At 37.6% G+C, this 23,475-nt stretch overlaps 1 protein-coding gene across 1 annotated transcript in view; it reads left to right on the top strand.

Moving 5' to 3' along the window:
* The window catches only part of LRRC2 (leucine rich repeat containing 2), a 63,323-nt gene that overhangs the window by 27,571 nt on the left and 12,277 nt on the right, over window positions 1-23,475 (top strand). Inside the window, exon 4 of the mRNA XM_053931781.1 lies at window positions 8,420-8,556. Coding sequence (XP_053787756.1) covers window positions 8,420-8,556 — 137 coding nt within the window. The remainder of the gene's footprint in view (window positions 1-8,419; window positions 8,557-23,475) is intronic.

The raw sequence follows: 23,475 nt of genomic DNA, 5'->3' as shown, positions 1-23,475 counted from the left end.
ACAGCTTTGGCTTTGACTCTGCGGCTGCAGTGCAATTGCTGTATGCAAAGTAGAGTTAGTACATTAATAATTGTTATAACTGAACCTATCCAACAATATATTCAATATATTCTCATATTCACATAGGAAGTAGTGGATGGAAGTTTCATATGTTCCCAAAGCCTTTGTGCTGGTATGGAACTGTAAGGTTATATTTGGATTTTTTTGTCCCACAGATAATCCATTATACTTCTCAAAGAGCTGTTAATAAAATATTTGTACTGTGTCCTCTCCCATTTTTGATTTTCCAAATATTTAGGATTAAAATAATTACTTTTGAGACATACTTTATTAAGAAATCACAGGGAATTTTTGTCTCATTTCTACTGCACAGTATAAAACTTCCTTTGTGCATATAATTAATCCAATTTTCTAGAACTCAGAAAGGAAAACTATTAGTAATAGATTTTTAAGTGACTTCTCGATACCTAAAATAGCTTTTTCTATTAATAAGATTCCAAATCTATTTTATGAGTTTCCAAGAAATGGAATCATAAATGCCTATTCCGAGGAACTGCAAATTCATCTATTACCTTGGTAATTTATTCAGTATTCAGTGTTATTTTTCCAACAGATTAGTCTTGTACGAAATGGAGGAAAATTTTGTTTATATCCTCCCTTTGAAGAGACAGTATTAAACACCGGTATTGCAAGTTGACTGTTTTTATGAGGGCATTTTTAATTCAGTTTTCAATGGCAGCCTCTCTTCTCAAACTTCCTGAGTGGATGGCACTGAAGGCAGGGACTGGGGGAGTTAAGTCACTTGCACTCTAAGCAAAGATCAGGCTCATGACCTCCTGAGGAACCTGGATATAGACATATCTATGGGAACTGATGAGATGCATCCCAGAAGCTTGAGGGAATTGCCTGATGTAGCCACTAAACCACTCTGTGACACTGGAAAAGTCATGGCAGTCAGGTAAAGTCCCAGGTGACTGAAAGATGGGAAAAGTTGTGCCCATTTTAGAAGAAAGTAGAAAGGGTGAAAGGGATCATGTGAATCCCATGATGTTTAACAACATCAAGTACCAGGTGCTCTACTTGGGTTGAGGCACACTCTGGTATCAGCACAGGCTGAGGGATGAACAGATGGAGAGCAGCCCTGCTGAGAAGGGCTTGGTGGGTGAGAGGCTGGACATGACCCAGCCATGGACGCTTCCAGCTCAGAAAGCCAAATGTGTCCTGAGCTGCATCCAAAGCAGGGTGGGCAGCAGGGGAGGGAGGGGATTCTGCCCCTCTGCTCTGCTCTGGTGAGAGCCCACCTGGAACCCTGCATCCAGCTCTGGGCTCCCAGCACAGGGAGGACATGGACCTGTTGGAGTGATATCAGAGGAGAGACACAAGGGTTATTAGAGAGATGCATGGCCTCTCCTATGATGACAGGCTGAGAGACAGGGTCAAGAAATGAGCTTGTTCAGCCTGTAGGAAAGAAGGCTCTGGGGTGACCTTTCAGTACCTGAAAGAGACCTATAAAAATAGCTGGATAGCTGTTTACAAGGGCATGTAGTAACAGAACAAAGGGTAATGGCCACAAATTTAAAGAGGGTAGGTTTAGTTGAGATATTAGATATTCTTTCCTCTGAGGGTGATCAGGCAGTTAAAGAGGTTGCCCAGATAAACTGTGGATGACCCATCCCTGGAAGTGTTCAAGACCAGACTAGATGGGGCTTTGAGAACCCTGGTCTAGTGAAAGGTGGCCTTGCCCATGGCAGAGAGGCTGGAACTAGATGATCTATAAGGTCCCTTCCAACCCAAGCCATTCCATAATTTAATGATTCTGTGCTTGCAGATTAATGTAAAAAGTTGTCCAGTGTTTTACAAGTGGATCTACATTTACATTGAATAGGATCCTTAGATAATGAAGGCATTCTGTAACCTCATCTGTATTTTGTCTCTGACACCTTGTTAGAACCACTAATATAGGCTTGTGTTAAAGGTGAATTTGTACTAGCATTATTAGAATGCTGCATTATTTATAAGAAATTACAGTATTTAGTTACCAATTTGGGTTTTTAAAAATGAATTAAAAATTTTAGCTTTGAATAAATGCAAAACTATGATACTGGACCTCCCATCTAAAAAAGAAATCTTGGAAAACTTTCAGGGAGGCCATGGATTTAATTTTGGCTTTTACTGCCTTTTCATGGAAAACACAGAGATGTTAGCTGTTTAATTCCAGAATTTACATATTTTATAGAGGGAAAATTGAGCAATATTAAGCGTAGTTAAAAGCGGTATTGTACAGCAATGATTTTACTATTACTACTTTTAATTCAGAAGTTGTGCTTGAATATTATATGAATGTATATGTCACATGTGTGGGAGTCAAATCCTGTTTTGCATTTGTGCAGTCATGGAAGGGATGTCACCACCTCCCTCCCCTCCTAAAGTGCCTCAATGGCTGTATTACATGCTCATTAGGCCTGATTTTACTGGGCACCATAACAAAGATGGTGGAGAACTTCTGCACGAAGAAGACATAAATAAGCCCCTAGATGCAGGTTTCAGGGTTGTGAAAGTCCATACTGCCTTACCACTCTTCTTATTCTCCCTCCTCCAAATTACAATGTCTGTGTCATTTGAAGACTATTTTGGGATTCATCCCTCCACAATTTTGTGCTCCTTCGGTCAAGACACAGGATTTAAGAATATTTAGTTTTCATGGATGTTTTTTATAGTCACACATTTGTGCTCTCTCTCTGACAGAATTAGCCTGGCAGATTTCACTCTGTAATCTGTATTACCATTTCAACAGCTCATATAGCCCAACTCTATCCTTATCTACATTGTTACAAAAATTTTAAACTGTTATTTAGAGGAAGGAGTCATTAGAGATGTGGTATTGAATGGAAACCAGGTTGAAATAAAAAATTTATAAAAGAAAAGCAAATTGCTCCCAACTAATTTGGTTTCTATCTTTTGAAAATATGATTGAGCTTCAAGCAGTAGATCTTGTTTACCTGGCATTCCATGATGTGTTTGATACAGAGAACTATGGAAAATGAATGTTTGACTCTAACAGAATGGACTTTGATGCCACAATTATAAAATGAGCAAAAGAATTGTTAAACCAGAGACAAAAATGTGTTTGTTTAGAAAGAGAAGGTGTTGGTCATGAAGAAGGTAATTTGTGGATTTTCTCAAGGATCAGTCTTGACTTTATCACTTTGTAATTTTTAGGAATAGGGTTACTGAAATTTTCTGACATAGTTTGTCTGTGTGCTGTCACTGCAAAACAGGTGGAAATATGGTAAGGCTGATGAGCAGATAGGCTTCTAAAAAATACAGAGATTAAGTTCACAGTTGCAGAGCTCAAGATCATGTATTCAGTTTTCATGCAGCATGTCAGAGATCATTAAAAGCAAAAAAATAAAGAAATGAAATTCCAAATCGAACAGTCACAGGAGGACTATCCAGTAATTTTAGATGACAACAGATGCAAAATAAGTCTATTAGCACCATTTAAGGAGGAGAATTTTTATTTTGTCAGCAGAGACTAGAAAAAATGGCTTATTCAGGCTAGGAAAATTAATTCTGAGATGTCTGTTACCTATGAAAACATCAGAAGTAAACACCAGGGAAGGAAAAAAAATCTATTTAAAGATGAACTAGATAAAAGAATGAATGTTTATAAAACTTCTACAAATAAATTTAGGCTAGCAATCTGAAGATTTTTCCAAATAAAGAAAATTATGAAACTCAGTAACTTCTTATAATACCATAACAGCAGCAGATGTAAAAAATAAGCTACTTTTCAAATGGAATGTGAGAAATGAAAAAAATGAAATGAAAAAAATGAAAAAAAAAAAAAAATATGTGAAGTGGTCATGCAAGGATTTTATCCAGGAGATCCTGGTTAGTCTTACATATGTCTTATCGCCCTAGAGGGCGTGTTATTGCTTGACTACTACTCACTTGTCAGGTGGCATAACTTAATCCACTGAAGAGCCCAGAGGTGAAAAATAGCCCCTATAGAATTCCAAGAGACTGTTCCCTGCAGGCAGATCTTGGCAAGCTTCATCCCAGTCATCTATGTTTTCCTGCATTTGTTATGGAAATAAAATTCAATTGCATGACGCATGCCTTTTCCCAGTAATTTTCATAATCTTAGTTACAGTGATTACTGTAAATTGACTGTAGAATCTGTAGTACCATTCTGTCATGTTAGAGAGAGACTATATATCACAAGAAAAAATGTGATGCATTTTTTACTTATCTTTTTTCTCATACCTGCAAACCATACTGGGAACACTGGCATACGTGTTAGGTGCTGTGAAAGCCAGGCAGAGAAGCTGTGCTTGAGTCCATCACACTACCCAGAAAGACTGCTATATTTTTGTGATTTCTTTTTCATAAATAGTTCTGCTCCACATCTCTAATACATCAGTTAACCATCTGAACAGAGTTAGATGAGACAGTGACTAGCATGTTTGTAACACCAGATGCCTTGCTTAGTAGTCCATTAGTAGTTAGTTCTTCAATTACTAATGGAACTGAGAGGTGGAAATTTCAGTGACTGAAAAATTAGCAACATCTGTTGTGGTTTAACATTTGCAGGCAGCTAAGCCTCATACAGCTTGGTCAGTGCCCCTCAGTCCAGTTTCCCACAGCAGGATGGGGAGAGAAAGGGAAAGGCAAAAGTGAGAAAACTCATGCATCAGGATAAAGACAGTTTAAAAAGAAGAAGCAAACACTCCTATGATGCAAAAGCAGTCACTCACCACAAATTGATCCACATTCAGTCTCTAAGCAATAGAGACCTTACAACTCACTCCCATTCTGCTCCTGTCTCCAGCTTTTACTGCTGAATGTGACATTATATGCTATAGCATATTCCTTTGGTCAGTTTGGATCCAATGTGTCAGCCCTGTCACCTCTTGGCCTCTTGCCTACTCCTAGCTGACTCACTGGGGCAGCAGAGTGAGAAACAAAATTTTTTGCTGTGTTAGTATTGCTCAGTTATTAGCGTTGTTTGGTGATAAATCCAAAACATAACACCATATGAGTTGCTATGAGAAGCAAGAACTCCATTCCAGATAGAACCAGTACAACATTCCAGTGCTGAAAGAACAGGCAAAACATTCCAGGGCTATTGAATAAATGGTTATTCTTTCATTCCAATGGGATTGGCTCTCCTTTAAGAAGGGATTAGTTGATTAAGGAAGTAAATTGCGATTTTCTGAGTCTCTAGTTTTAAGGCATTTCTGTTTCAGTCATTATTTTGCTGCAATGAAGTGGTAAATTCACGGTTTTGAGACTTAGCATGTGATATCTTCATCTACATGATGATGCTAAACCTGGTGATGTTTTCTGATCAGTAGACTAAACTTCTATTGTTTTTAGGTGCTTAAAACATAGTTCACATGTTGACACAATTAAATTTGTTTTATTACCCCAACAACCCTTGTCAGACAGTGTACTGGCCAAACAATTTGTCTGTAAGCCTGTTGTAGTCTTACAGAAATATTTTCTTCTATTTTAACTAAACCAGCAGCTTACAGTAAAGGAAAACAAGGTCACCATCCTAAAACGAAAGCTGAATTTTGAAATACGTCTCAGTTTCTGGCAGAGCTAGAACTGGAAGGAAGCTGGTTGGAAGACCCTATGTTTTTCTTTGTTGTAACCTGTAGAGATTAATGTAACAGAGTTATCACAATATATGCCTTGCCTACCACATGTTAGATGATTTGGGCAGTCCAGTCATCATTTAAAAACAATGTTGTGTCCAAGGAAAACGATGAGGTTTATATAAAATGCTGTTTGATCTGGTGACTGCTAGTGTTGGCCATCAAACTGCATGTCTCTGGCTCTGGCAACAATTTTTCAGGGGGAAAAAAAATGTAGGACTTTCTATTCTCTATGCATCTTCTCTCTCCTTTTCTGTGGAAGCAATAAATAGCTTCTGGTGAGGATTTCCACAGGTGCAAAAGGTGAGCAACTCTAAGGCAACATTTGCTTTGGAAGAAGTTTAACTAAATGTTAATGTCTTAAGGATAAGAACACTACTATAACACTGACTTGAGGACACTTTGTGCTCTGCAGTGTCAACCAAATCTAATGAAACACCAGTTTCTTAAAAAAAAATGGTTATAAATAGAAGGCTGATTTTTATGATTTAGGAATGGTACCCCCCAATTCAGTGGCCCTCCAAGACTTTTCAAACCACGCACCACTCTATCTTGCTCCCTGGCTTTCCCCTTCTCCTCTCCCTGTAGCACTCTGGAGAGGAGAATGGGAGGAACAAAAAGAAAAGATTACACACAGAGAGAAGAAAAATTTACCTGAAAGAGCAATAAGTTAATAAAATGTACAGTAACAGCCACAATGCTAATAACAGAAGTTACAAGAAAAGACGTGATTCACATAGAAAAAAAGCCCTGACAATAGAAAATTAATAAATCAGATGGCTCCCTCTGCCATGGTTACTTGGCCAAACCAGAACCCCTTCTTTCTGGAAGAAAGTCTCTTTCTCCCACTCCTGACAATGATGTGAGGTGGTATAGAATAACATCTGGGTCCTGGCCATGTCCTTTATCAACTACTGTAAAAATTAGCCCTGTCCTGACCAGACCTAGGACTCTGATTAATGTAAGTTTTTGGTTGCTGTGTGTCTTGTCTTACTTTAGAAATATCTAGTCTGCTTTGAGAATTTGTTGACAATGATACTGTTCTCTCCCAGTTTCCAACTGCTGAATTGCATTTGTGCTTCTTCTGCATTTCCTTCTGAATGCTGTATTCTGTCACTGGATAGAAGGGAATACAACAGGAAAATAAATGAGTAGAGCTGAATATTGTAGATGATAACAAGCTGAGTATATACAGTTGATATCCTTACAGGAAGGGATGCCATCCAGGACCACCTTGACAAACTTGAGAGGTGGGTTCATGTGAACTTCATGGAAGTCAACAAGGGAAAGTACAAGATCCTGCACATGTGCTGGGACAATTTCTAGTATCAGTGCAAACTGGGGGTAATGGATAGAGAACAGCCCCACAGAGAAGGACTTGAGAATACTGGTGAATGAAAATTGGATATGAGCTGGCAATGTGCTTTTGCAGCCCATAAAGCCAACAGTATCTTGAGCAAAAAAAGTGTGACCGGTGTGTTTAAGGGAGCCGGTTACTGTGAGACTCCACCTGGAATACTTAATCCAGTCCTGGGGCTTCCAGTATAAGAAAGACATGAGCCTGTTGGAATGGCTTCAGTGAAGGGCTGTGAAGATTGCCAGAGGTCTGGAACACTTCTATGAAGGAAAGATGAGACAGCTGGGAGTGTTTAGACTGGAGGAGAGAAGGTTCTGTTGTCACCTTATTGCTGCCTTTCAACATTTAGATTGCATTTACGAGAAAAGTAGGGAGCGACTTTTTACCAGTACCTGTACTGACAGGACAAGGGACAATGGCTTTAAATGGAAAGAGAGTAGGTGCAGATTGGACCTTAGAAATTTTTTATGATAAAGGTGATGTGACATTGGAACAGTATGCCTGGAGAAATTGTGCATGACTCACCATAGGAAGTATTCAGTTAAGTTGGACAGGGCTTTGTACTTGATTTTTGAAGGTTCCTTCGAAATGAAACCATTTGTGATTCTGCAATTCTGTGATCATTTGTGTCATACAACAAGTGGCTTTCCATAAAATGTTCTCATTTTGTTATGTATTTAATGATTCCTTTGCTAACATGTTAGCGGTTTGATACATTCAAATTTCTTCCAGTTTGATTATATCACAGAATAACTTGCTTTTTTTTCCAGGATATTGCATTTTAATTATGTTTCTAAGCCTCCTTTTGCTGACAATTATGTAATGTTATAATTTGAAGAAACAAAAAACTTTGTCACTAAATGTAGCATAATATATTATAACAGCCTTTAAATTAAGCCAGTGGATATGATAAATCACAATAAAGAAAATAATGAAATACATGAACACATCCATTATATAATCAAAAGTGTGCAGTGCAGAATACTAAAGACAGAATTCTTGAAAGTTTAGTACGAGTGATTATTCTCAATGAAGAGGTTGTATAAAAGTTGCTAAGACGCATTTCAGTTGGCAGGCAAATTTTCTACAGTGGCCAAACCAAAAGCCAACTTCTCTAGTTTCAGCTGAGGTCAAAAGGTATCTCACTGTTAGAAGAATCAAGATCTTTGAAAGTCTTTGCTGTCTCCTTTCAAACTCTCTCTAAAAACATTGCTGATTAAGTGCACTACTGTGCCTCAAAATATTAGTGATCACTGCAGAAAATATTTATTAATCTTACTCATCATCACAATAAGATTTTTCTTTGCTTAACTGAGTATACCTTGTTATTGTGGTTTTTTTTGTTTTTTTTTTTTTTTTTTTAAGTACACTGATTTGAATTATCTTACCCTCACAGGCTGCTTAAAAAACCTCAAAGTGCTCAATGTGAGTTTCAATAATTTGAAGTCAGTTCCTCCAGAACTGGGTGATTGTGAGAATCTAGAAAAACTGGATTTGTCTGGAAATATGGAAATAACAGAGCTCCCATTTGAAGTAAGATAACAATCTATGTTCATTTCCATCTTTTTTATTTGGCTTAAAAGGTATTTTATCACAGTGTTCAAATCTTTTCCTAACAGATTAAATCATATTCCTTGTAGTTTTTAACAATAATGTTTTACTAGTAATATCATTGAAAATGCTTTAGAAGCACTTAAATAAGGCCAAAGTACTTTGTTTTGGTTTTCCAGTGACTAAATTTTACTTGCATATATTCTGATATATGAAGGACGACAGGATCCTAAAGGGGATTTGGCTGTGGTAATAAGCAGACGGCTGCAAATAGCTGTTTTCTGTAAAAATGAAGTGCATCTTGGTAGTCATATTCACATACACACTTTGTTCCCAGTGTCTGTTTTCATTTAAAAACTGTATGGAAAGTTCTATAAACAGCACTACATTTTGCTACGAGCACAAATATCTCTCTGAAAAGGATATTATGTGTGAGGAATGACATGAATGTATAATAGACTGAGAAAAGAACTCCCAGGCATGCACCAACATTATTTTTCTTTCTGTTGGCTGCATAACTGCTCTCTGCCACAGCTGCTCTGAGACTTATTATCAGGGGGAAATAAAATCATTGGCTGGTACCTAACCACAATTTTAGCTGTCATCTGTATTTCTCAGGTTCTTAATATCCTGATTTCTGGGGGGTGAGTAGAGGGATCTTTAGGGAAAAGTGTCAGGCTCTTCTTTACTGATTCCTACTTTTTCTCTAAACATCTGTTGCTGGTGATTCACAGGCAATTTTGGAGTGGATTAAACTTATGTGAGATCTGATTTAGTCCTGCTTATGTTCTCTTCTGAGGAAAGTAATAGTAATTAATTTTCTCCACTGACTTTTCATAGTAAAGTAGTTTATCTAAAAAGAATTGCTAAAAAAAATGTGAAGGAAACGGAAACACAGAGTGAATCTTCCCACTATAAATGGACTTGAAAAAGAAAGGCTAGCAACAGAATAAGCAGTGCAGGTCTCCTTTCTCCTGCCTCTTCTCCTTTGGATACCAAAGCCAGGGAACGAAACAGATAGAATTTGACTAGTAAAAAGGATTCATAATGGAATCAGGAAATCATATGTCCTGATTAGAAAAATGAATTAAACAAAATGATCTCAGAATAGTGAGTATATTCAAACTTGTGGACGGTAAATTTACCCCCAGTCGTTGTTTTAAAACCACTGAGTATTTTCCCAACTGCTTGCAGAGGTCTTCTAGCGCAAGGATTTACCCATGTTTATGCATTATGGGTAGCCTTTGCATGGAAACCTACTTGTGCATGTAATGAATTTTTCCAGGGCTGAGCCTGAGAGACTCGTGTTTCTTTTGGAGAGTTCTAAAATATTGTTTCCTTCCTAAAGTCTCCTATTCAATGGAATTGGAAGCCACAAAACTGAGTATAGGTTATGGCCTAATGGTTCACTTAAAATTTACAGAAAAAAAAAATGGAGTTGTGCAAATAACTTTATAGAATAGTAAAAACTACAAGCAACATCATGTTAGTATGGTACAAAAGGTCAAGAAGAAAATATTGGCTTTATTTATTGTGTTTCTCTGGAGGCTGAAACTCAATTTATATTTGTAGTGATTTGGGAGGTAGGCTACACAAGCTCTTCTGATTTAGATCATAAACTCAGTTTCTCAGAATCAACATTTCAAGGGCAACTTTGGAAGCTGAACATATAATTAAAGGGACACTTTTGTTGAATGATGTGAAATGCTGCTAAGTGTTTGGCCTTTAGCATACTCACTACAGCTTATGTTATTCAGAACAAATGCATCAGAATCCTTGATAACATAATAGGTGTCTAATGTTGACTCTCAGACAAATAGTTATAGTGATTAGCAGGTAACTGTTTAATGAATTAAAACATTGGATTTGTCTAAACAGTCTAAAAAGGGAAAACAGAAAAATAGTGGTAGGCTAGCTTTGAACAGCCAAATGCCTACCTGTCTGATCACTTCATCCCCCTCTTCAGCGTGACATTGGGAGGAAATATTTTGAGAAATCTCATGGTTAAAGATAAAAGACAAGGAGATTCTTTCTCATTTATTTTTGTAGGCAAAACAGACTGTACTTTGGGAAGATTAATTTAATATTTGTCAATATATATTTCAGTAGTAAGAAACAAAGACAATAAAACAAAATCTTTTCATCCCCTCTCTCCCAAGGTCAACTTAATTTCAGATTCCTCTTCCATCCCTAAGCAGTGCAAGGTGGCAAGGGAAGTTACAGCCAGTACACAGTGGTTTATAGCTGCTTCTCCTTCATCCTCACACTTTTATTCTCCCTTGGTGTAGGGTCTCCCCATGGGCTGAGCTTTTTTCAGGAATATCCATCTGCAGCGGCATGAGTCCTCCATGAGCTGTAGTGTGGAGACTACTCCACCATGCAGCACCTCCACTTCCTCCTGCTTTGAATTGATATTCCCTCTGTTCTTTCTCACTCTTTTTATTCTCCCCCTTTCTCGGGTGGAATTTTTCCTCTTTCTTAAATCAGTTTTTAGAGTGGCACCACACACTGCTGAGGAGCTTTGCTGAGGAGCTTTCCATTGGAGCCGTCTGGAATTGCTGGTATACATTTGGGGCAGCCTCTGGTGTCTTTCTGCAGAGCATCTTCCCCTGAACTCCCCACACTGCCAGCATGTTGCCACAGACAAGCAATACAAACATTAATGACCACAAGTTAGATTATATAATTTATTGTCCAATAGAATTGTTGCTAAAATCAATTAATCCAGTGAAATGCTCATAAGGGTTGGCTGTGTCTCTCATGTGGAGTCAGTACTGGGAACTGGAGATTATAGTACAACAAATATGTGTAAGCTCTGTTTTGGTAGGAGAATGGCTTCTCTTTACAACATTAGGAAGAAAGAGAAAACCTGGTAACTAATAGAAAAAAAAAACCAGAATGTTGATAAAAAAATTTCCTGTTTATCCTCTCTTAGGAAGTTAAATTTTTATTTGACTTTCAAGTCCTTAAAAGTTTGTCTGGGAAGATTAAAGGAGTGTGTGAGAATGGCATCAGTATTCTTCAGTGTAAAACTTATTCAGAAGTAATAAAGGTGAACTGCAGCCCAGTAGAAATTATTGAAGCTTAATTTTGCCTTGGGTTGTTTTTTTACATAGAGTAATGGCCAGAGAGACACCCCATCCAAAACCATAACATTATTCTAGCCCAAATGCACCTCATGGAGTAGCTGTATCAGCCTATTAGGAACATGTATGTCCAAGTGCCTGGACTTTTTCAGTATTTCTATTTGGCTGTGCTTTGGAACTGTTCCTTGACGGACGTGTCTTGTGCCATAGCATCAGGAGGAAAGCAAATTGCTCACTTGCCTGTTCATTTCTAGCAAAAATCTCTTTCTCTGTTTGTAAAGGCCACTTTCAGCACTCTGTAAGTCATCTCACTAAATCTTAAAATGAGGTAATCTGATGCTATGTGAAAAAAAAATTGAGGATATGTGCTCTCATCTTTTACTTTCTCAAGGATTAGGACTTCATATCATTCCATATTATGTCCAAGGAAGAGCAATCTATTTCAATGTTTTGAGTTTAATTTTTAAAAATTTGTTCTATTGTTGGATATCTAATATTTTTAGATTTAGATATTTATTAGATATCATCTAATTAAATATTTAGATGTTATGTCTAACATTTTAGATATTAGTTAAAATCAATATTTGATTAGTATCAATGGAAAGTAAAACTTGGCAGAGAAATTTTATGGATCTGCAGTGGAGTTCAAATCTATATTAGCTGCACTTGCAAATGAATTTTGTCTTCCTCCAGACATGAGTGAAAATATAAATTGAAATAAAATATAAGTGTACATAAGAAAAGTCAACCTACATGACATTATATTTATGTCGTCAGCTTGTAACAGATACTTACAGACCTCAGTAGCCAAGTTCAGTAGGGGTAGGTACACTATGAGGCCTGGGCACAATTGTCCCTGATACAACACGTATCTTGTAAGATCCTTAGGTTGAGAGGACTTTGTTCTTCCAGCTAAGGTGCTCAGGAGAGGCATGCCCTGTACCTTATCCAGTCCCTCTCCCACCAGTGTCATTATACTGGATGCTATATATTAGTAGTTACAGGGAGAAGGAGATGGATAGATTTATTTCCAAATTTCTTGTATATTTTGCATGTGAATTTAAGAATTAGTATGATGCTGGCATTTGTATTTTAACTGTTGGATAGCTTTACTCTCACTATTATTTTTATACAGGTTATGCAATAAAATTATTCTTCCAGGAAAAAAAAAAACTGTATTATAAATAATGTATTTTCTGGTTCAAATTTGTAGAAAAACTGCTCTGACTTTATTTTCAGGTGTTTTTTCCTCTAAAAAAGTATTGCTTTCTACAGTTATTTACTGAATTATGCAATTAGTTTCCTGTGCATGATATTTTAAAGAGACAGCTTTGTTGTGGATTCCTTTTTTTTTTTCTGGCAATAATGTTGCTGCAGCCAACAGTATCTATGTGACCCAAAGGAACTTCAATGAGAAGGGAGAGAATATGAAGAAGTTCTAATTACCTCCATCTGTACCATTTGGTATGGCACATGATGTCAGTCACAGGACAGGCAAGACCAAGACATTCCACAGTACCAGGAGCAAGACAGAAATGTTTGCACTAGATGTTCTGATACAGAAAACAAATTAAAAAGTTTTTTTTTCAAAGTTATTATGCCTTGAACAATGTTCAATGCTATATCTGAGGAGTCCCAGTACGTGATCAGATTTTTTTCTATATCATCTAGGTAGTGCAAAATGAAGGAATTAGAGACTGTTAAAGTATATGAATAATTTGTCAAGCAGAATATGCATCTATGAATACCCACATTTTCATGTCAATCCTGTATATACTGATCTTTGAAATTCAGAGAAATTAAAATGTTATGCTTCATAGTTGCTTTAACACACTGTGTTTTCAAAAGATAAAATTAAATCTTGTATTTCTGATGCACAGTTTCAGCTAAGTCCTAATATAAGCAAGCACAGACATGAAGACCTTTCAAAACCATAGAACCGTAGAATAGTTTGGATTGTAAAGGATCTGTAAAGATCATCTAGTGCAACCCCCCTGCCATGGGCAGGAACTTTAATTAGAACATGTTTCTAAAAGCTCCATCCAATCTGACTTAGAATGTTTCCAGGAATAGGATATCTATCCCCTCTCTGGGGAGCTTGTACCAGTGTTTCACCATCCTCGTTGTTAAAAATGCCTTCCTTATATTGTCTGTTTGTAAACTCTTTTAGTTTAAAATCATTACCCCTTGTCCTGTCATAATAGTTCCTACTAAAAAGTGTCTCAATCTTTATTGGAAGCCCACTTTAAGAACTGAAAGATCACAGTGAGGTCTCCCCTGAAACCTTCTCTTTTTCAGGTTAAACAATGCCAGCTGTCTCAGCCTGTCTTCACAGAGAAGGTTTTCCATTACTCTGATAATTTCTCTTGTTCTCTTCTGGACCTACTCCAACAGGTCCATGTCCTTCCTGTGCTGGGACCCCAGAGCTGGATGCAGGGTTCCAGGTGGGCTCTCACCGGAACAGAGCTGAGGGGCAGAATCCCCTCCCTCCCCTGCTGCCCACACTGCTTTGGATGCAGCTCAGGACACATTTGGCTTTCTGGGTTGGGAGTGCCCATGGCTGGGTCATGTCCAGCCTCTCACCCATCAGCACCCCAAATCCTTTTGGGCAGGGCTACTCTCCATCTGTTCATCCCCCAGCTTGTGCTAATACTGGGATTGTCCTAACCCAGGTGTAGCTCCTTGTACTTGATCTTATTAAATCTCATGATGTTCATGTGGACCTAGTTCCCGAGCTAGTACAGGTCCCTCTGGATGACATTGCATCTTTCTGGGTGACATCGCATCACATCACATCACATCACATCACATCACATCACATCACATCACATCACTCAAACAGGTCAACTGTACCACTCAGCTAGGTGTCATCTGCAAATTTGTTGAGGGTCCATTTGATCCCACTGCTTATATTATTGATGAAGAAATTTAATAACACTGTTCCAATGCAGACCCCTGAGGCACACCACTTCTCCCAACTTCCATCCAGATATTGAGACATTTACCAGTACGCTGGGGATGACACCAGCCAGCCAGTTCCTTATTCACTGACCTCTCCAGTCATCAAATCCCTGTGTCTCCATCTCAGTGAGAAGTATGTTGTGGGGAATCATGTTAAAGGCTTTACAGAAATCCATACAGATGTCCCTTTCCTTATCTGTTGATGGTGTCATTCCACTGTAGAAGGCCACTAGGCTGAGCGGGCAGAACGTTTCCCTGGTGAAGATCTGCTGGCTGTCCTGAATTGCCTCCCAGTCTTCTGTGTGCCTTAGCATATTGTATTGGGTTTGCATGGCCAGGTTTTGGTAATGTGGGTGCTACAGGGGTGGCTTCTATCAGAAGCTGCTAGAAGCTTCCTCCAAGTCTGGGAGAGCCAGTGCCAAGGCTGGGTCAGTCAGAAATGGTGGCAATGCTTCTGTTATATTTAATAATAAAATAAAAGTTATTGTGCAGATGTAGTAGCAACCAGAAAAGAGTGGGGTAAGAACATGTGAGAGGAACAACTCTGCAGACACCAAGTTCAGTGCAGAAGACAGCAGAGGAGGTGTGCCAAGTGTCAGAGCTGAGGTTCTGTTGCAGCCCATGGTGCAGCCCATGGGGAGGCAGCTGTGCCTTTGCAGCCCATGGAGGTCCACAGGGATGCAGAGATCCACTTATAGCTTCACCTCGGCCTTCCTCACCCCATTCCTATACAAATGGACTGTATTCCCATAGTCTTCTCAGGTTACCTGACATGCTTCCGCTATGTATTTCCTTCTTTCCCTTTAGTTTTACCAGCAGTTCCCTGATAAGCCATTCCAGTGCCTTGTCATCCTTGCCTGATCATTTACACCTGGGCATAGAAAAGTCATGTGCACTATGGAAGGTGTCCTTAAACACCTATCAGCTCTGCTTTTCACCCTTGTCCCTGACATAAGTTTCTCAAGGGATTGCTATTGACTAAGCCCTTGAAGAGCTGGAAATTTGCTTTCCTAAAGCTCAGGTGTTGTATGCCAGGTTGGTTCAGTTAGGGATTTTAATAAATGTTAGTTAGGTCGGTCCTCTGTACCCCGATTTCCCCTCATAATGGTTTGCTCCAATTTGTCTACCATAGGAGCTCTTATATGTGCATCTCGTAGCCACTCCTGGGTTCTTCTTGAAAGTTCTGTATCATTCACCGCACCTTTGCAATCCTATTTGACCAGAACACTGTACCCACCTCTGTTATGTTCCCATAGGTTGTTATGTTCCATGTCACTCCCCTGTTGTCAGTCCCTATTGGGTGAGGGGGATTTCCACCCCTGTCCACCTGCCCCCTATTTAACCCAATGCTTTCATTGTCCATTGGCCATTTTGCCCTCGCGCCGCCTGGGAACGGCTGCTCCAGCCATTGCTGCAGCCACGCGAGAAACGAACGTCCTCAAGCTTGCAAAGTGTGCCTCTCTCGTCCCTTTGCTTCCTCTCAGCATGAAGCTACCAAAGCTGTGTACTTATGCTGGAGTGCTCAGTCCTAGAGCGCCTGTGCACGCGGCAGCTTTGGTCTCACCAAAAGGCAGCGCCTAGCTGGGCTTCTCAGCTGCCCGAGACCAGAGCGAGGAACAAAAGCCGCACTCAGGGTCCTGACTTTGCTCTTCAACTGACTCATATCCCTCAGGACTGTGAATTCCATTAACGTATGATAACTGCTTCTAATCTTTATGTCACCAATTAGTTTACTTGCATTAATGACCTACAGGTCCAGGAATGCATTCCCTCTGGAAAGGCTTTCTATGGTCACGGGAGTTATAATGGGTGCTATTTCTTATCTTTGCTTATCTGAAAAATATAATTATAAATAGTTGTCTCTTAAATAGTTTAATAATGCTAACAGGTCTGGCCCTAAAAAACCCTCTGATGTGATCAGGGATTTATTAGGCACTAACATTAGTCACCTATGGTTTTCAAACACAACAGTATTCAGAACAGACATAAATAACTTTTTATACATTAATACAATTCCAATTGATATTTTAAAACTGTGGTTCAATAACTGGAAAATTTTCAGTCTCTTTTGTCTTCTTTTTCTTAGTCTGTCCAGTCCTCTTCATCAAAGCCATGCATTTAGCAGGAAAACAGAGGCATAAGCTCTATGCGTGTGTGTGTAGACTTCAAATAAGTCCCCACTGGGCATTTTCATATAACTTCTTGTCTTTGTAATCAGTGACTGAGACATCTCAAAGCCATTACCTGGTAGGTTGGGACACCAGCCATCTCTATAGAAATGTAAAATATTATGTTGTTTTGCCAGCACATTATTCTTCAAATCTGTATGCTTCCAAACCTGTCTTGTTTCATTGCTATTATTTTTTAATGCATGTAACAATTATAAATAAAAAATGCAATCAAATGTACAGGACATTAACTTCCCTGCAGTTTCACCATCCAGTAAGGCACTGGAAGAACTTACCCACAGGTCCTTCCTGTCTTATTAAATGGGACTATAAAGAATCTATTGAATCTTTACATCTGTAAGATTTTTCAGAGGTTGCAAAGGAGCCATGTATCATATTTGTTAAAAATGGTTGTAAATTGCAGAAGAGTCATATACAAGATTTACTAAAAATTTGTGAGGTTTTTCAGGACCACAAAACAGAGAGGAGTGCTGTAATAAAGGGATTAACTTGGTACTGGGAAGGCAACATCTGGTAATTTTTTCATTTCAAATCACTTGGAAGAGTCCAGTTGAGTGTAATTGGGCCATCATTTCTGCACATACATTTTTCAGTATCAGAAGGGGTTTTCCAATTGCTTGGCTTGGTTGCATCTCCATTGGACAGAATTTTATCTTCCTCTTCTTTGCTCAGGGCTTATATTCTCTTTGAATTTGCTTAAAGCTTGTTTTCCAATGCAGTCGGTCACAGTGTCAATCCATGCAAAACAACAGCTGTGTTATGGAACTGGTATAAGATGCAATATCAAACATTAACAGGAGGGGTGTGAAACCCAAAAAAGCAGGTGCAAAGGTGTTAGGTGTCAGAAGAGATTCTCAGAGGCCTTACTGCTGCAAGGAGTACTCATAAATGTTTTAATAGTTGAGAGGCTAAAGAAGGACATGGATCTATGTTAGGAAATGGGATTATGAAGTTAAGCATGAGAAAATATGTCAGTTGATCCTCTTGACACTGTGCTTCCAAAGCCTTCTAATTTATATAGCATCATTTTAAAACCACTTCATTATCAGAATAAGTCAGCAGCTAATAATAACAGTCCACTTCACTGGAGAGCTGACCCATACTTACCTCCATGCTGTGGTGCCAGTGACCTTTCCTTTACCTTTTACATTAGTTCAGTAAAAGTAATATCACCTTCACAGTCTAAAACGTTTTTGTAATAGAGAATGACAGACAAGTAGTTTTACAGCATAAGGGAAGACTTAACAATGACCAAAGGGGCATAATGTGAGCATTAAAACATGGCTATATAATTACAAAAAGCATGAATATAACTGTAAAGGAACTCAGTGGTAGGAAAGAGTATTTGGTACTGTTCCAGCTCTGCTTTCTCTCAAAACAGTTCCAAATCTCTTTAAAAGCAAAATAGGTTCTCAAAATTCTAATAATATATCCTCCATTCATCTGTGAGATAATCTGAGGCAGATTTTATATAGCTACTGAATAGAAGCAGAGAGCAGAACAAATACATAGCACTACCAGACTTGCATGTTTTGTCTTGCAGAAAAATGTTTCTCATGCCAACATACATGTATTGATGAGAATCAAAACAGAGTCATAGCTGAAGGGAGAGAAAAGCATGCTATTTATTTTTTCATAAATTGCAGGCAATGAGAGGTATTATTTATTCCTCAAGAAAAATAAAGTTTGAGAGTTAATGTGTTTAATTTATTACTGGGTATATATCAGTTGTTAACTAATTACAGGTAGTTACATGATTGATCAACTCTTCACAATTGTAAAAAACACCTGGTGAGGTTGTCATTTTTAGTCATCATTGATCAATGTGAAAGATATGAAGACAGAGATAGCCTGATCAGTTGAAAGTAGACATCATGCCAGGATTTTTTATCTCATATAGAGCTCAGGTAAGACCTCTGCCTTACTAGTCCTGGACAAAAGAGCATAGAATTATACCCAATATGAAGTGGAGGAGATGTTGAATTTGTGAGGGAATTCAAAGAAAGATATGTCCCAGTGGTTCCTGCTTTACTTATTGAAGAGATGCCAAGTCACGAGCCTGGATTTCTAAACTGTAGTACAAAGTAGGATGAATTGAGGTTAAGAAATGAATGACTAGAAAGCTCAGAACAAATACAAGAAATGGAGACATTTCTCCACTTGCTGTTTAGATTATCCATCTAATTCACTATTTTGTCTTGTCATATAGTTGTTTACTACTGATGGGATTTAGAAGGAGATGTGTAATTTTATGTATAATAAAAGCAAATGTTATAGACGTCATGGAAAGGTTAAAACACAGTGTTGTAAGAATAAGGTTTCCAGAATTCTCTTATCTTTTACTTTGCAAAATCAACCTTTTTATTTTTTTTTTAATCTAATTTTGACATGTGTTCTATTGGATTCCCCATCATTGACATTCCTGTAGCCACATCAAACTGTTTCTTTCTGGACTAATCCAAAGTGATACTGATAGCCTTGGTTTGCCAGATTCTGTAACTCAAAATTTGATATTCCACGTCCCAGTTTACATGTGCAGTGTGGATGTTGGGTATATGTGGCCAGTACTTGCCTGTGTGTAGAAAATGTGACAGAACTTCCCCAGACTGTGCCTGGTTACACGATACATGATTATATGGCTATATGACTGGGGAGTGTATGCACCACAGATGGCTGCTGAGGGCTAGCTGCCACTGACTCCTAGCTTCAGTCATGTCATCTGCTAGCTGCCATGTAGTCTTGAGGCTTTTATTTCATTTCATCTTGCACTACAGACGTGGTCAGTTGAAAGTTATGACTGAAGGGTGTGACAGTGGCAGCAGAGGGGCTACAAGTGTCTGGATCACATGTGGGCATCACTATTTCATGATTTTATTTTCTTTTCTGCTCTTGTGGTTTGTCTTTGAATACACTCCTTTCAGTGAAGAGAGTTGGTTTAAGGAGAGGCCAGGCTACTTCAAACTGTCTTTAATATAGCTGAAATATGTTTCATTCTCAGTTATAAAATGCTCTTTTAAATAGTGGTTAGAGGCAACAAAAGTTATTGAGATTAGAGGACCTAATCTGATGCTTCAGAACTGAAGAATGTTGAACTACATTTTTCAAAAAAGGAAAGAAATGAGAAGGTTTAAAAAATATAGGTAATCTTAAATCTCAATTAATTTCATTGCCATAATTAAGGTCTTGATATACTTGTTATACTACATACTTGGAGTGGTCCTCAGCATCTTAAGACTAGAAATCAGGAAACCTGTGTTACACTTTCTGTGATGTACTTTTTCACCTTGGTAAGTGACTTCCTGCCACTGTGTTTCTTTTCACTTTTTTTCCCATTTGTTTGTAGTCACTATTAATGGTATTGAAATAGTACAATAGACAATTATTCTGTGTGTTTTTTAGAGCTTTGCATCACTGAGATTTATTTCCAGTTTTTTGTGCTCTGGTAATGATGATATCAGTAGAATAATAAACCCTAAATTGCAGATCTGCTTCACTAAAAATTAAACTTTTAGATGTTATGACATTTGAAATCTCAATAAGCAGTATTATTTTACAAGAACTACTATATTCTGAGCTTGAAACAATTTGAACTGTGCTTCTTTGGACTGTGATATAGAAATAGAGGTTTTCATTATTTATCTAAATGTCATTTTCATCAGAATTCTGCAAAATAATTTCAAAACATGTTGTTGCAAATTCTAGAATGCAATTGTGTAGAGATTTCATTTTATTGAGAGGTGCAATGCTTTTTGGTTATGTTGCTCTTGTGAGGAACATTGTCAAGGAAAAATACATCATGAATTACCAATTTCTCACTCAGTTATTCTAACTTTTACAGTTTTTCCTAATCTTGATTTAGGTCTTTCAGAACTACTGCAAACTGAAAATTTAAAGAAAATAACAAAGTATTTTCATTCTGTTATTATTTATTGTTCATCTCCAAATCCCTTATATTACTATAATTTACCTAGTGAAAAATTGGGAATTATGGTGTTTTGTGTGTAGTGTTGTTTTACTTAGTGGGAAGTAATTTGGGATTAATTATTGTATATCACATTACATATATATCCAACAATTTATTTGCTCTTTTGATCACTAACGCATAGTGAGTGCAAGTCTTTAATGAAGTTACTTTTTTATTTTTTCCATCTTTTCCCAAGTTTCAGTCAGTTTAATAAATGTTCTTGCATTAGCTTTTGCTTCTTGGTATTAGATTTTATTTTCAGTTGTGAAAATCTTGACAGTTTCAGATGCATGCTGTTAATAATAAATGTTACTCCTATGTGTTTGCTCAGCAGTCATACTTTCTTTTGTTATATTCATGCTTTTATATGCTCAAAACATTATATAGGTATTTGTAAAATGTCATGGCCACAGAAAATATTATCTGATATTGCACATGATATACACAAATATGTCAAAGTTTTTTGTTTTATTATTAAAAAATTACTCGGGCTGTATATGCCTCTAGCAGCAATATGTAGCTAAACAAAGATAAGTAGCTTGGACACAATCTAGAGGGAATTGAGTATTAAATTTCTGTGTGTAAGCTACTTATGTTGATATAGGGTGCAGAAATAAAAGTGTAAAATGTATCTGAGGTTATACTGTTTCAGTACCATGAAACCTGATTCTACACAATTCGTCTTCTGAACAGCTATGCTGGGACAGGCCAGATGACTGATTTTGTTAGCCATTTTTTTCTTGTTTAAGAGACACAGGACAATATTTAGCAATCCAAGGGGCTTATGGAACAAGCCTTCAGCTGCATTCATGCCTATATCTTCCTGAGGTACTCCGAGCTAATGGAAGAGGTCTTGATATAATTTAGACTTAGCAGCTTCCCAGAAATACAAGATCCTCTTGGCTACACTGAAGACCTGGCCAGATATATTCTTTGCAGGCAGCTGTTTTTGTTTATAAACCATTTCAGCAAATGCTTCATTAGCGTATAATAGGAAAAAACCAATCAACCAATCAACCAACCAACCAAGAAAAAGATAATTTCCAGACTTTCCAGTAAAAAGCAGATGATGTTTGTAGGCTTGCTATGTTATCATTCCTACCAAAGACTACATGGCAGAGTAGTATTACTAGAGGACTGCTCTCCAGAACCTGTGTCACATCTCTGTAAATTTCACATTAGGCAAATTCTATCTCTAAAGTGCATTTTGAAAGTCCAGCTTCATTGCAAGCTTTCTAAAGTATGTATATGAATAAGTATTATTTTTTATATTTATCAGACACCTAATAAGAACAACATAATTCAATGCGTGCCCTAAGGTTATTCGGTCACAAACTGGATGGAGTGGTGCAAAGTAGCAATGCAGCACTAAAAACTGTAAGAATTCACAGCCTCGTGCTCTTAATTGCACCAACAAATTCTTAGAAAGTAGCCAGATATCTATTTGTACAAAAACCTGCTCACTGTACACACTACATATTTGCCATTCCTTAGCTTTCTTGTCCAAGTCAGGAAAAGACCTCTTGCATATCTGATTATTGTACTAATATTAGCTTTATTTTCAATTTGTTTTTGCATGTTTATGTCAAAGCACAACATAAAACTTCCTAAGAATAACAGTTATAAAATAGGGAGAACTGAATCCTTTGGGAAGAGAGATAGTCAAAATTTTCCTGTCAGTTTTGTCACTACCTGAAGGAAAGTAAATAAAAAACCCATGTGTGTCTAGCAGCACTATAAGAAAGGAAGGAAGAGGAGGAAGAGAAAATTTGCTGTAATCCTGTCAAGCCACAAAGCAGTGACCTGTTGTGTTGAATTGTTGACAGTGTCCTCAATTGTAGGTTTGTATACTATCAGTGTCTTACACATGTAATCTGTGGAGTGAAAAGAAAAATAATTTTTATAATGGATATTTTACAACAATATGCTGTACTACACATGGTCTAATTCCAGATAAGATACGTCACAGCGTGCAAAGTAGTCTTATCTTCATTGTGAATTTCACACCTGCTTCAAGAAGACAAATCCAGATCCAAGTTGCAGGGTTCTCCTGTTGGTAGACAGTTGTTCACAGCTGCTGTAGTTCTCAGCACTTGTGAATGGTAGGAATCTTGTGATTTTGGTGAAGTTACTCTGTGCCATGACAAAAAGAATTTCCACCATTTCTGTTTGCAAAGCAAAAAAACCACAGAGATGCTTATTCTTGGTATCATAAATGTGGCTCACAAATTGCAAATCTTTTGACCTCTGCTGCTGAGGTAGAAGTATCTTTTTTGCCATAACATTATGTCTTCCACTTAATTTATTAGCAAGCTGATTTCTGGCTGGCATTTTGTAAAAATCTTTTTTCCAAGCTTGTTAGGCTATCTCTGCTCAATCTGGTGTAGAACACAGATTGTTGTAGTTGCTCAGCCCCAGTATATATAAGGTGAAACGATTTCATCATCAATCATCAAAATGGGGTGATTGTAACAAAATTAGAACTACAGAACCACATTATTAGTTTTATCTCTATGATTTTCTCTCACAATTTTCCTAATTATTTATTTTCCGTCTGTCAATATTGCATCATTACTCAGTTCTCTTATGCTTATATTACCTCTTCAAACATCCTTGAGAATCTTTTCTTTTGAAGTGAATGTTTTCTATTTTATCAATGTAAAACAAAACGTAATATAATTCTTTATTTATATAATTATTT

The sequence above is a fragment of the Vidua chalybeata genome, chromosome Z (genome assembly GCF_026979565.1).
Source record: "Vidua chalybeata isolate OUT-0048 chromosome Z, bVidCha1 merged haplotype, whole genome shotgun sequence".
Classification (NCBI taxonomy): Eukaryota; Metazoa; Chordata; class Aves; order Passeriformes; family Viduidae; genus Vidua; species Vidua chalybeata.
Note: the sequence above shows the minus strand (reverse complement) of the source record. Positions and strands in the feature narration are given on the sequence as shown.